The 13,865-nt window shown below is 40.4% G+C and overlaps 1 protein-coding gene across 4 annotated transcripts in view; it reads left to right on the top strand.

Moving 5' to 3' along the window:
* LOC130559316 (signal-induced proliferation-associated 1-like protein 2) overlaps positions 1–13,865 on the top strand; it is a 90,537-nt gene that overhangs the window by 28,065 nt on the left and 48,607 nt on the right. For all 4 annotated transcript variants that reach the window (XM_057342313.1, XM_057342315.1, XM_057342316.1 and 1 more), the window contains exons 2-4: positions 4,292–6,049; positions 10,075–10,208; positions 12,032–12,220. In XM_057342313.1, the coding sequence (XP_057198296.1) occupies positions 4,672–6,049; positions 10,075–10,208; positions 12,032–12,220 (1,701 nt within the window). In that variant the 5' untranslated portion in view covers positions 4,292–4,671. The remainder of the gene's footprint in view (positions 1–4,291; positions 6,050–10,074; positions 10,209–12,031; positions 12,221–13,865) is intronic.

Raw genomic sequence — 13,865 nt, forward strand, 5'->3', positions numbered from 1 at the left:
GAGCCAATGTAACCTAATGAAGAGAGGAGTGACGTGAGTAGTATTGACAACCATCAAAGGACCATTCAGGTTTATGATCTGTGTACTTTACGAAGAACAATCCTTCTGTTTTGGGTTAGAAATGTTAAGATTCTTGACCTTTTCACCTGCGCCACAACCACTTGTGTTTGGTGGTTTCATTGAGCGATGATCAGATTTTGTTTTACTCGGATGATGTTATCGTACTATCGCTTTAACTCCAGTGTTTTGGGACTGTGCAGCGTGGCTGTCCTGTCAGAGCTGTTTTGGATGATGGGGAGCTATGCAGTGACCCTCGTCTCCAGAGAACCGCAGCAGTCAGCTGTTTTTTCCTCTTGCTGACGTATATCTGGAGTAAATGCAATGCACACGTCACTGAATATATGAATATAATTCATTGAAAGTTAGTTTGGTATAATGAATGCTTCCTGGGCAAAAAAGAATACAACAGTTACTTATCTCCAGATTTGTGCCTGACCTTTGAAGTCAAGCGTCGTTTGCAGGTTTGATCTTATGATGACATAGCTTAGAGAAAGGTTCAGGCATCATTTAAAAAAAGCCACATTTATTCGATTTTCCTAGTGGATTTTATATTTTAATGTCATTAGCGGCATGACTTGACTTGATGTTAGTTTTCAGAATTAGAGTTTTATCGATATAGTCAAGTAGACCTCGTATCATTTTTTGTAATTTGGAAACCTTAATGAATGTTTCCTTCCAGCGGTTTGGTTCTAATCTTCTCTTCGAGCGCTCTCTGTAGCGGATGATAGTGGGAGATGATTTTAAAGGTGCCCAACACCGCAGGCTTTCATCCTCCGACTGCATATTAATACTCTCGCAGCCCTAATCAGGCCACCATGTCAAAAGATTATTTTAAGACCTGCCGATAAAGCTCCGCTCTGCACGGAGAGACAGAAAACCAGTCATCCAAAGACAGAAAATGAGTTCATTGCCATAATTAGTCTCGCAACCTCCCCCCTCCCCATCCCATTTCTTTGGCCTTGGTTGACCAGAGATAATGACTGCTGAGTTTCTCTTGTTAAACACCCGTGTGTGTGTGTGTGTCAGCCCTTTTATCACCCCCCCCCAGCTTTCGTCTCAGTCACACACGCAGACAGAAGGCCCGGTCAGATAATGAACCCTGTGCAGGTCAGGGGTCATGAGGAAGGTATATTTTTGCTGACTAAGGAGCTGCGCTGGAATGAAGGGCCCCTCTGGAGAAAGAAATGGCCGATTGACAACATTCATCAATGTCTGTGTTTACACAACTAGAGGTGGTAAGATAAGTGTGTAAGAGTGCTCGCGGACCACCGTGAGGTCTAGTTTATCTTTAGGTTGTCTGCTACAGTTCAGAGTTTGTCTTTACATGGAAGCAGAAAGTGTTTTGACATCAAAGCATTTAAGCATCATCAGCAGTCATTTGTATGTTGTTTGTATAGATAAATGTGTGCTTTAAGATTTGTTAAGGGTTTCTGGGGCGGGGATCTTTCTGTAGGGAGTTTACCATTACGAGACTCCATGGAATGAGACTCTTTTAGTCACAGTTCACTAGTCCTCGAGTTCATCTCGAGCTGTGTTTTGTGGACGGAGCTTTTCTCTGCGAGTCTGCTCTGTGTGTGTGTGTTTTAATCATTGTGTCGATGTGAAAAGGGATTACGTAATCCCGGTCTCTGCGTTTTGTCCTTGCTCATCCTTTTGAAACAGCCTCTCTCACTTAATGAAGTTATTTCAGGAAGTGCTTTTGCCGCTGCAGCATTCCAGTGAACGCGGTCGGTCAGGTTAGAGGATTGGAGATCCAACCTCCTGCTCGCTGGTGGTGTTCCGAAGGACAGTCTACAGAAACTAAAAGTTGAAAGAAAAAATAATATCCCAAGTGAAAAAATGGCATATGATGTTACATCTTTCTGCTAGTGGTTGTTTTTGAATCGCAAGATTCCAGTTTTCTGCTTTTTTGTGATATTCTGCCCTGAAAGGGATCCCTGATATATTTCTGTTTTTTTTTTTACTTTTTCACCCAAATATGAGAATTCACTCATTAATTTACTCACCTTCATGCCATGCCTTTCATAAGTTGAACACAAATGATTTATTATATTCAAATGCTTTCATGTTATCGTCTTATATAGATCTAAAAATGTTGAACCTATAAAAAGCACAAACATTTGACATTAAGTGACTCCAGAGGGTTAATAAATGTCCTTTGAAGCTCAACAATACAGATCAGCGAGCTAAATCCGGATGACGGCACATCGATAACTTTGCATCGTGTCTCATGACAATATCTTTGCATGTCTCGTGAGTCGTGACTCGTGACTAGTTGTCACATGCGTGTTTTGTCACAAGATATGTAAATTATGAGAGAATTTTTATTTTTCAGTGAAATACTTCATGGGTTTGTTTAAATTCCTAAATTCCTAATGTGCCTTCGCAAACATTACTAACCAGCAACAATAACACTTATAATTTTCGATAACATCATTGGCTTAAAGTCTCTGTGTGTTATATGTTATCATCAGGGCTGTAGCCAGCGCAGATCGCCTCCCAGCACAAGCTACATTATGTGAAAAGATGCCAGCTGTGCATTGATGTCAAACTATCTTGTCAGGGTCAAACCTGTGCATATTGAACCTGTAATAATACTCGGGGCTAGTCTACGTAATCACAATATATGTTCACTGTTTTGCCCCCAGCTGCTCTTTACCACCCCCCCACACACAGGCGATGGCATATACGTACAGACTAATCTTTGTGTGGCCCACATTCACCCTCCAGATGTTATTTGTCCTGCAAATCTAAATGTTTGACACCAGATTTGAATCATGGGATAGTGTAAACATGTTAAAGACAGGCTGGTTAGCCCTTTCTTCATGTTTTTATAGGCCTTGTGAAAGTAAAAAGAGATTAGCGGTTATGTTCAGAAAACAGGGCAACAGGATTTTTGTTGTAGGTCAAGCAGTATGTTACATTTAGCTGATTTTGTTTGCAATGTGAAGTCATGTTACAGGATTCTTTACGGCACGCTATGCCACTATTTCTGGATGCACAAATATGGGATTTATACTTGTGAACATGAAAAAGCCATTTAGATCATCGGAGTCACCTTCCCAACCTTGTGAGCAGCGGAACTGAAGTTCATAGGCTATTTTTTTGTTCATTGAAGTATGAAGGATGCTTTAGTAAAAGTGTTCGGTAACACTTTACAAGAAGGTTGTTTTTGTTAACATTAGTAAATACAAATATTGGTAGCTGACATGAACTAAAAATGAGCAACTAAGATTAAGAAATGTTAGCCAATGCATTACATATTGTTAACAAATACAACCTCATTGTGAAGTGCTACCAGTTTTTCTTTTGCCTTTAATCTGTGTGCTTAATTTTGAGATATGTTTAAAATGTTGTACATTTATTTTAAATGATATTTAAAAGACTATAACTTACACGCACATTACGTTGTTTCTAGGAAAAGAAAGCATTATTACAACTTCTGAACGTTTGCAATATTTTAATAGTTTCAATGCTTTGTGCAGCGCTAGGTACGGTCATGATTATTGGTTTTATATAATATATTAAATGAATGCATTTTACATTAAAGCTTAGTTTTGTTAAACAAATTCAGAAAGTTGACGATATAATCCCTGAAATGTAAACTAACATGTTAACAGTTGGTTTCTTTGGGTTCTGTGCATTGAGAATGTGCTGATATATGACGAGGTGGTTCACATCATAACTGTTCTATAGCACAGCTAAAATACCGTATTCACCAGCATCCAGGACCAGCATTTTGCATTTGTCGTCCTAGGTAAAAGCAGGCTGCCGAACACAATGCGTTAATAATAAACCAAGTTTGCATGTAATGCTCCTTCATTGGGGCACTTGATTACACAACGAGGGAATTAATGCTGCATAAAGATAAAGGCTTTTTTCTGCTCTGTTCCCTAAACTAAAAATTCAGTTTAAATTCTACTTTAGTCGTTCTGTACGGTTAACAAGAACGATTTGATCCACTTTTTTGCCTATGAGAGTAAGGAATGAACTGGCCGCTTATATTTCTAAATGATCGCTTTGTGAGGTGTTTGGAAAGGAGTCATCATGCCTATCCTGTGGTACACACCCTGCTGCTTATCTAACAGTCTTGCATTGTTCTGTGGTCATAAGAACGTTTCGAGAAAGACACCCCACTGTTCTTGTAAAAGTATGTTAATAAATATATTCTGTCCTCCTCTGTGCGAAGCATTAATGTGCTTTTGTCTTTCTCTCTCTTTGCTCCCGACAGATCTCTCTCCTCCAGCTGTCACCCTAAATTAGCTGAGCTCTGTGAAAGGAGAGCCGGTTCAACTGACCCCTTCTGCTCCTTGAAGCTCCAGCCGTCCGTGACACCCAAATGCTGCCTGTCTTTCGTCAAACTGGTCGCCCCTGAAGAAAAATGGACTTGTAGTGAAGGTCAACCCTTCGAGCGGGGTAACTCCCTCTGGGACGTCTCTTGAGAAAGCTGGTCCGGAGACTCCGATGGGTGATCTATGACAATGTCACCGATAAGGGGACTGGAGTTCTCTCTTTCCCAAGCAGCTGCAAGCAGGATATGAGCTCGAGCCGTGGCCATCGACGATAAACCAAATCCTCCGCCTTCAGTTAGTTGGAGGCTCCTCTTACGTCATGCAGTCATCTGAGGAATTGTTTAGCAGGAAGCTGAAAGCGTTGAATGGGGGTATGGGACATCCAGCAACCAACACACAGGGAAAGTTGGAAGGGGGCGGTAAAGCGAACGGGACGCCCGCCATGCCCAAAATGGGGGTGCGAGCCAGGGTGACAGAATGGCCCCCGAAAAAGGAGAGTTGGGGAGCCAACTACGAAAGCGCCGTCACGTCGTTTCAAAACGGCCAGCCGGATCAAACTGTAGAGATTTCTGATTTAGGTGATGAACAGTTGGAGCCTGATTATTCGGATATGAAATATTCCCTGAGCGACCTTCTCAGTCGATCTCCGTTTAAAGGGCTTCATCCCATTCGACAGCGGAGTAACAGCGATGTGACCATCAGCGACATCGACGCGGAGGACATAATGGACCAGAGCGCCGTCAACCCGAACACAGGCGCCTCGCTGCATCGAGAGTACGGCAGCACGTCCTCCATCGACCGGCAGGGTCTCGGCAACGACGGTTTCTTTTCCATGTTACGTGGATATCAGATTGATGCTTCGGACCATCGCAGCACCCCACCTGTAGGCTTTCCGGAGCTCCTCCGCTACGACACGGCCCTCTCCCCTAGCTTGCAAACGGCTACTCAGATAGCCCGCGGTGAGATCGTCCACATCTCGGGCTACGACTACGTGGACAGCTCCCTCCTCTACAGCCGAGAAAGAGAGAAGTCCTTTATGCATCGTCTCAAGTCAGACTCATCCGAGACGTCGCTGTTCAGAAAACTGAGGACTATTAAAAGCGAACACGACGGTTTCCGGCTCTCAACTGAGCAGGATGACCGCCGGCCCCTCAGCTTTCAAAAGTGCTTTGCTCACTATGACGTCCAAAGCGTTCTCTTCAACATCAGCGAGGCGGTGGCCAGTCGGGTCATTCTCAGTCAGAGGAAGAACATCACTACTGGAGCTTCTGCAGCATCTCAGTACCAAGTCACAGGAGCTGGTCAAACCAGTGGAAATATAGCCGGGACGGCGTCTATGTTCGAGTCTCCCCTGGGCAGTCGAGAGGACCTGAACCCAAAGGAGAACTTGGATGCTGATGAAGGCGATGGGAAAAGCAACGGATTGGTGCTTAGTTGCCCGCATTTTCGTAATGAGATTGGTGGAGAGGGTGAGAGGAGAATCTCGCTGTCCAGGGCCAACAGTGCCGGCTATAGTGGCGGAGGAGAAAACTGTTCTTTTGAGTCGTCTTTAAGCTCTCACTGTACCAACGCCGGTGTGTCTGTGCTGGAGGTTCCACGAGAAAACCAACCCATCCACCGTGAAAAGGTCAAGCGCTACATTATCGAGCACATCGACTTGGGGGCGTATTATTACCACAAATACTTCTATGGAAGAGGTAAAGCATGTCATTGTGTGTCTGTTTCCTGTCTGTTTTAAAAGAATCACTGACTAAAACGCAGCATAGCCATTTGTTCAAATGGAACCTTGTGAAGGACCATTTTTATTTTGGCACTTAAAGTCCCAGTGAAATGAAAAATTACAATTCCTATTTTTTTCATGAAATATTGCAGCATTTATTGTAAATGGCTCATCAGTTTGCATCGTTTTCTTTTTAAAATGCATGTGCCCTCATGATCTTTAGTTAAAATCTGAAAATGCACTTCTGCCCAATCCATCTCAAATGAGTTTTGGAGCGGAGCATCTGTTAACTCCTCCCCTTCAACTGTCAGTCTGCTGCCAGTTTCATTTCAAAATGCAACGACTGTTTTATACATCCAATCAAATCGCAGTGAAAATACAAGCCACACTTACTACTTTTTTTATTCGAAATTCCGTTTCACTCAGACATGCGTCAATACGGAAGAGAAAACTATCACAACATCCGGTTCACGGGGACTTTAAAGGGACAGTTCACCCAAAAATGAAAATTCTTCGTTTCATACATGTACAGTATGACTTTCTTTCCTCTGCAGAACACAAAATAAATGATATTTAAAATCTGTTGGTAGCCAAACAACATTGACCCCCAATTGACATCCATTGGTAGGACACAAAACTACTGAGACTTTTCTCAAAATATCTTCTTTTGTCTTGCACAGAAGAAAGAATCTTTAATTTGAGAACGGTTTTATCATCAATCAAATGCTAACTACAATTTGCAAAAAAAATTGTTAAACTTTTTTGTTCTTCATTCAGCGATTCCAAGAATGTTTTTCTTCAAAACGTAGTTAAATCATTATATATCGAAGTGTAAATATTATATTTGTTTGGCATGATGATGGGTGTGTTACACATTCGAAGCAGTGAAACACTTGCGCCGGGGATGGAGGTGTGAAAATGTTCTCCTGTCTTCGTGCTGTGATTTGTCATGTGAGACAGGACAGGGTGAGGTGCAGCTGTTCCTCTCAGAGGAGCAGCGATACGGGTGAGGCTGTGAGAAGGAAGACGGGAATCTCTCCTCACACAGCCTCCCCTCTGCTCCTCATTAAAACACCTCCTTGTGTCTGGGAATGTAAAAGGCAAACGATACCTCGACGGCACACTGTCATCCGTGTTTGAGTGAGAGAGAAGGTGTCCGTGGCTGTCGGACTGTTATTTTACTCTGCATGTCTGCACATCTGCACGGTCCTGAAAGGATCGAGTTACCCGTTCCTACAGTGTGAAAAACAGCTGCTCCGCCTCTCGCCATGTATACATTCATCTTATTCTTGCGACTGTGCTGAATAATGAGCGTCGGACTGAAAGCCGCGATTGTATCCTGCGCGTTCACAGGCTTCCCAGCGTAGCGAATGAGCCAATTACAGCCCGGCTCAAATGACGATAAATCACGTTAGCCTGCTCGTTCTGTTGGGAAATAGATAATAATTCGCCGTGCCATCCGGCAGAATAGCTCAATTTCCTCTGAGCAATCGACTGCCTTTATTTATGTGGGTTTATATTTGAGATGGTGATTAGTATTGTGTGTTTAATGCTTGATTTTAAGTGCAGCCTAAAGAGGAGAGACTCTAAAGTCTTTCTAATAAAACCTTTTAGCATGATTCATCAGTGCATGCTGTGCATAAGGGGAAAGAAGTTTGTCTTCATAATGTTATAGCCTTATGTTTTGCTTCTGAAATTTTCCTTCGCGCAGCCTATTGATTATTGGATTTACTAACCAATACCCAAATTGCTATTTATAACTATTATTTTAGCGCATGTGAAAAATACTGTAGTATCCTATAAAATTACACTACAGTTTACTATAGTAAATACTAAAGTATTCCATATTATTTTTATATATGGGTGAAAATACTATACCATATACAGTATTAGAAGCTGTAGTGTTTTTGAATACTACATCCTTTACCACAGTACTGAATACCACTGAATACTGTAGTGTACACAGTGTTTACAGTTTACTATAGTGTACTTATTTATTAGTATTTACCACAGTAAACTATAGTAAACTGTAAAAAGTATGCAAAATTCCGAATTATGTAACAGAAATAATACTACAGTATTTAGTATACTGTTTACTGTAATGTTGACTACTTGAAATGTGTCATATACTTTATTGAGTATTTAATTATAAAATTGAAAGTGTTTTTTCTGTATTTGTTAGAATGTATTATGTGTTTCTGTTTTCAAATTAACAGTCAGAGTCTGTTGACCTTTCATATCTCATGCTCACCCCATCAGCATCTCTACAGGGACAGGACCTGTCAACACGTTCTTCCCCCGAGTCTCCATCTCCTTTCACACCCCTTTCTCCATGATGCTTTTATCACCTGGGGACTAGCATTGATTCCATTAACTTTCGCTTCCATTTTCCATTTCCTGTTTGTTACAGAGACGCTACGTGATCTGAGGATGCAAGATGTGACATGCCCATTTGAAGTTGCATTAGTGCGTGCATATTTGTTGGCTTTTTTAACCACGGTTACAGGCTCAGTTTGATGTCAGTCCTGAGTAATGCTTTACAAGATACTGTCAACAAAGTTAGCTTTTACCTTGTGTGATGAATGTTTATCAGGTTCCACAGTAGGCCAGAAAGAAATTTGATGTGCACTTAGCGAACAAAATCATTTTGTATCTAATTTCAATTAAACTGATAGTTCACCCAACAATAAAAAAATGAATAAGACACCATCGTGTCATTCAAACCATGTATGGCTTTCCTCTTCAGAGCACAAAATAAATATATTTTGAAGAACGTTGTGTGCAACAAATTGTATGCACAGAAAACCAATGAGACGTTTCTCAAAATATCTTCTTTTCTGTTTAAACGATGAAAGCATCACATACCGCTTTAAAATGACACGGTAATGAAAAAATGATGACATAATTTTTATTTTTGGGTGAACTATCACAACTCCAAAATAATAGCATCTTGGTGTAGGTTAGGTGTGCGCATTTGTCATTCTGGAAAGCTGATCTAGACCAGTTTGTAAAATCCAGCAACCACCAGAAGCTGGATTTTACAGCAGTGTTCCAATAAAGTGACGTTTGGAGGACAAGTGGGTCTAAAGCCATCATGTTTGTTTTTACTTTAACCTTGAGAAAATGTCACAAGCTCTATAGAGCGGATGAGATAAAGTGGATGACAGATGAGGACGTCTCCTGCTGCTTCTTGATTTCGTTCTTCACTTCTGCCTTTGAGCTGGATTAAGGGCTGTTTGCAGAAAATATTGTCAAATATCACCTCCAGGGCGGATGTTATATTAAGACATCTTTGCTGTAGGAAGCTACAGATATGCTGCTCTATCACCAATGCTCATTTCTTTTATTTTCGCTCTTTTTTTTTGCATCAATGCTATTTATTTTCAAAGTTTTCCTTTCAATGCTTCCTTTAGTACCCATTGACAATCACATTGCATCATTTTGGCCTGAGCTTTTTGACGTGGTGTCCAAATGCAAGCTGCCAAAGGGGCTTTACTAAAATTAGTATCAAAGCGAAAGAGGTTAAGACCCGTCTGCTGCTGTGTGTTTTTTTTCTGTTTATAATCTGCAACGGACTCGTATGAACCATAATCTCAGATTTCACTGCTCACTGTATAATGTGGATGTCTGTGGAGATGTGCCCTAGATCAGGCCACGTTCCTGTCATGTGGAAAAGGCAGCAAACTGGAAAAACTGTTCCCACTTTCTTTCATTTTGCACAGAATTAGCATTTCATCACATTTGCTTTTTCTATTCATTGTCATTCAAATGTTATGTTTATTTACCAAGTGAATTGTCAAACCCAGACATGTTTACATTTATTCATTTATGTCATACATTTTCTGAGATCTGTGATGCAATTTGCTGACAGGAGGAATGCAAAACATACATTTCTGTGTTTTTGATCTGTTCATTAACCATTTCTTAGATGTATGATACTCTGTGAGAAAGTTGTGTCCTTCCTGAGTCGTAACCTTATATCTCTTTTTCTGTCTTTCTCAGAACATCAGAACTATTTTGGGGTGGATGAGAACTTAGGTCCGGTGGCCATCAGTGTGAGGAGAGAGAAGTTAGATGATGGGAAGGATAAGGAGGGTTCACAGTATAACTATCGAATCACGTTCAGAACAAGTCAGGTAAAAACTCAAAGGATGTTTGTCGCCATAGTTCATTTCAATGGTTCTGTAGTGTCAAATTAATGTATAAACTATTTGCGATTTTTATCTAGCAAAACTTCCACCAATTATTTTATAAATATCAAAGCTAAACATCCCTGTGTGTTTATGTGGAAGTGTCACTCGTCTGAATGAAAGACATTTTACTTCTTGTTGTGTTCATGAAGAACACTTTTTAAAACATCCCCACATGTGATAGTTCATCCAAAAATAACAATTCTGTCATCGTTTACTCACCCTCTTGTCATTTCAAACCTGTATGACTGTCCTTCTTCCGCACAACACAAAAGAAGATATTTTGAAGAATGTTGTTAACTGGCCCCTATTCACTTGCCAACGTTCTTCAAAAAATCGTCTTTTGTGATCTGCGGAAGAAAGAAAGTCATAAAGGTTTGAAATGGCCAGAGGGTGAGTAAATGATGACAGAATTGTTATTTTTGGGTGATTTGATTTCATGACCTTTCATTTTTGAAAATAGATATTTGATGGTATTTCTATGTTAAAGGGATAGTTCACCCAAAAATCGAAAATATATGGAAGAATATCAGTAACCAAACGGATCTCATCCCCCATTGACTCCCACAGTACTTATTTTCCCTACTATGGCAGTAAATGAGGGATGAGATCTGTTACTTGAAATTGCCATTTGTTGTATATTTACAGACAATATCTGTGTTGTTTTTTGTCCAACCAAATGATGAAAATGTAAGATGAAAATAATTGGCCTTCGTATTTGAGGACAATAAAATCAACTGTCCTAAAGCAGATATTTTGGGTTTGAGTTCTTCTCTTATTAAGTGAATCATTGCTAATGAAACTCGGGCATACGGAGGCTTTGATCTTCAGCTTCTAACAGTCATTATTCTCAATTAAACACATAAACTACATTCTCAAAAATGACGCTTGATAGAGCTTGACGTAGAATGTAATGTCAGAGTTCCAGAAAAGCTTTTACCTTCTGTCACGGTGAAAGTACAGAAGGTTCCAGATCATTTTTTCCTTTTGACCAATAGTCTGCCCTGAAATCTGCTTGTCAACAAGTAATACAACCATACATTCAGAGCAAAACACAGGAATCAATGTCTAAAAGTGATGCTGTTGCTCGATCTGAATAGTATAATTGTGTACAAGTTGTAAAAACAAAACATTAATACGTGTACGCTTCATGTAAAATGTGACTAGTTAGTTTGTATATGAATGATTCCTCAAGCTTGATAAATATATACAGTATATCAATCAGCGTTATATGGTCTGTTGGCATTGTTGCTATTTAGGTGTTATACATCTCTGCTCTCTGTTTGACTCCAGGGGTTTATCGGTTTTCATTTTTCTGTTAAGACAGATGGTTTAAAGCAGGAAAATGTCCAGTTTGGTAAATGACACTGTTGATTTGTGGCGGGTCCATCTTTACCTCACCAGAGGCTTGTATTTGGGTCACGGGTCATTATAAACAGGACATCGGTTTATTTCACTCGCCAACAGCATAAAACGTCAATAAAACAAGTTCATGTCAATTAGAGAACCGAGTGGTAACATGACTTTTTATAATTCAGTTCTCATACGTGCAGTGCTTTAGATTTCTTAAAGAGTCGTCGAAATGAAGCATAACTGCATGATGTTACAATAAAAAAACGTACAATTTTCTGTATTGGTTCCCAGCCTGGGGTACATGAAATGACTCTAAAATGTGTCTTTATGTATTTTCAAGTCCAATAATCTATATTAAAGAAGTAAAAGTTAATATTGTGATTCTTCTCTTTCTTTCTCTGTCTGCCCTTTATCAGTTAACTACCCTGCGAGGGGCGATTCTGGAGGATGCTGTGCCGTCCACAGCGAGGCACGGGACGGCCCGTGGTCTGCCTCTGAAGGAAGTTCTGGAGTACGTGGTGCCTGAGCTGAACATCCAGTGCCTGAGACTGGCCGTCAACTCACCGAAAATCCCTGACCAGCTGCTTAAACTGGACGAGCAGGGGGTGAGTTGCCGTAACTGTAAAATCTCACCACAACATCTTCAGTCAAGCCCATTTGTATTCTCTCGTCATTTACTCATCCTCATGTCATTCCAAACCTGTGTGACTTGATTTCTTATGCAGATCACTAAAGAAGATGTTTTTTTGAAATGTTGGTAAACAAACGACATTAACCCCCCATTAACTTGCATTGTATGGTCACAAAACCATCAAAATATCTTCTTTTGTGTGAATAGAAATTGTTAATTGTGATTATAATGACTTGTAAATGTAATTGTTCGTTGAACATGTGGTGTTCATAGTTTTCTCCAAAATGTGACTATATGGGACTATTTAATTGACTATGCACATGGTTTTAATAAAAGAATCATTTAATAGAGTTGTTTCACCCATGAGGGTGAACCAATAACACTTGGCATCTGTCAACACGGCTTTAGACGATTTCTGAAGGAGAAAATCAGCCAATATCATGCTAAGCGTCAATCAATAACCGCTCCAGTCTTCCATTGATTTTCCAAGCTTCGGTGGAAATGCGAATGAGGACGGACTAATGTACCAAAATTACATTTGATTTTATAGTTGGAGACGTTCCATTACCGCCCTCTTAATAACCGCTGTTTCTTTATTGCTCCATGAGGGAGTGTTTATTGGAGATATTGTTTACCTCTTCTAAATAAACGCCACATGCCGTGTGGCGTATAATTTCACCTTTGCTTCGAGTGTGTTAAAGATATGTAGGAAAACCGTGCAAAGGGATGTTGTTGTTGTTTGGGAAACGGTGAGTTCCCATTACCATGTGTACTAGTGAGCGTGTTGTTTTTGGACTGGATGAGAATCACTCCGAAAGTTCCCAGGTTATTTTGGTCGTAATGTTTGCGCTGCGAACGAACGGGTGCCACGACCCTTCGCCACAGCAAAAATAGAAATAGCCCAAAGTAATTTCCTTTAATGGACGCGGGGGCACTTTATTGATGATGTTTTTTACGTCTCTCTGCAGGGGTATATATGGGTTCGTCCCAAAAGAGTTTTAAGAAGGAAACTCCATTGCGTTCAGTCATGCCACGCTACAGGGGAAGCACTTAACCGTCTTCATTACCTCTTGACACACTTCCTTCACAATAAGATTTCTGGGAGCTCAACCGGAGTCTTGAGTATGTGTGTTGAACTGCTACCAAGTGGAAAAGTATTATGCAGGCCGTAAGCGTAATGAATTTGGGATTCATGGTGCGTTCAGTGCATTTCTCTCTTTTAGTTGTTTAAATCTCATTTGGCTTTCAGTATGAATATGTTAGTCTTAAAGGGACACTTCACCAAAAAATGAAAGTTCTTTGGTCAGTTCCTCACGTCGTTGCAAACCTGTATGACTTTCTTTCTCCTGCAGAACACAAAAGAACGTTGGTAAACAAGCAATACTGAACCCCATTGACTTCCATTGAAAACCACAGAGACATTTCTCAAAATATCTTCTTTTGTGACCACAGAAGAAAGAGTCATATACAGGTTTTGAACAACACGACGGCGAATACGTTATGATCATGTTTTTATTGTCTCTCATATTTGAATTGTGATGACGTCATTCTGCACTTCTCATCAGAATAGCTTTGCGTGAAGAACAGACCCGAATTGAAGTTCTTTGAAAACCTGTCTC

The sequence above is a fragment of the Triplophysa rosa genome, linkage group LG9 (genome assembly GCF_024868665.1).
Source record: "Triplophysa rosa linkage group LG9, Trosa_1v2, whole genome shotgun sequence".
Lineage (NCBI taxonomy): Eukaryota > Metazoa > Chordata > Actinopteri > Cypriniformes > Nemacheilidae > Triplophysa > Triplophysa rosa.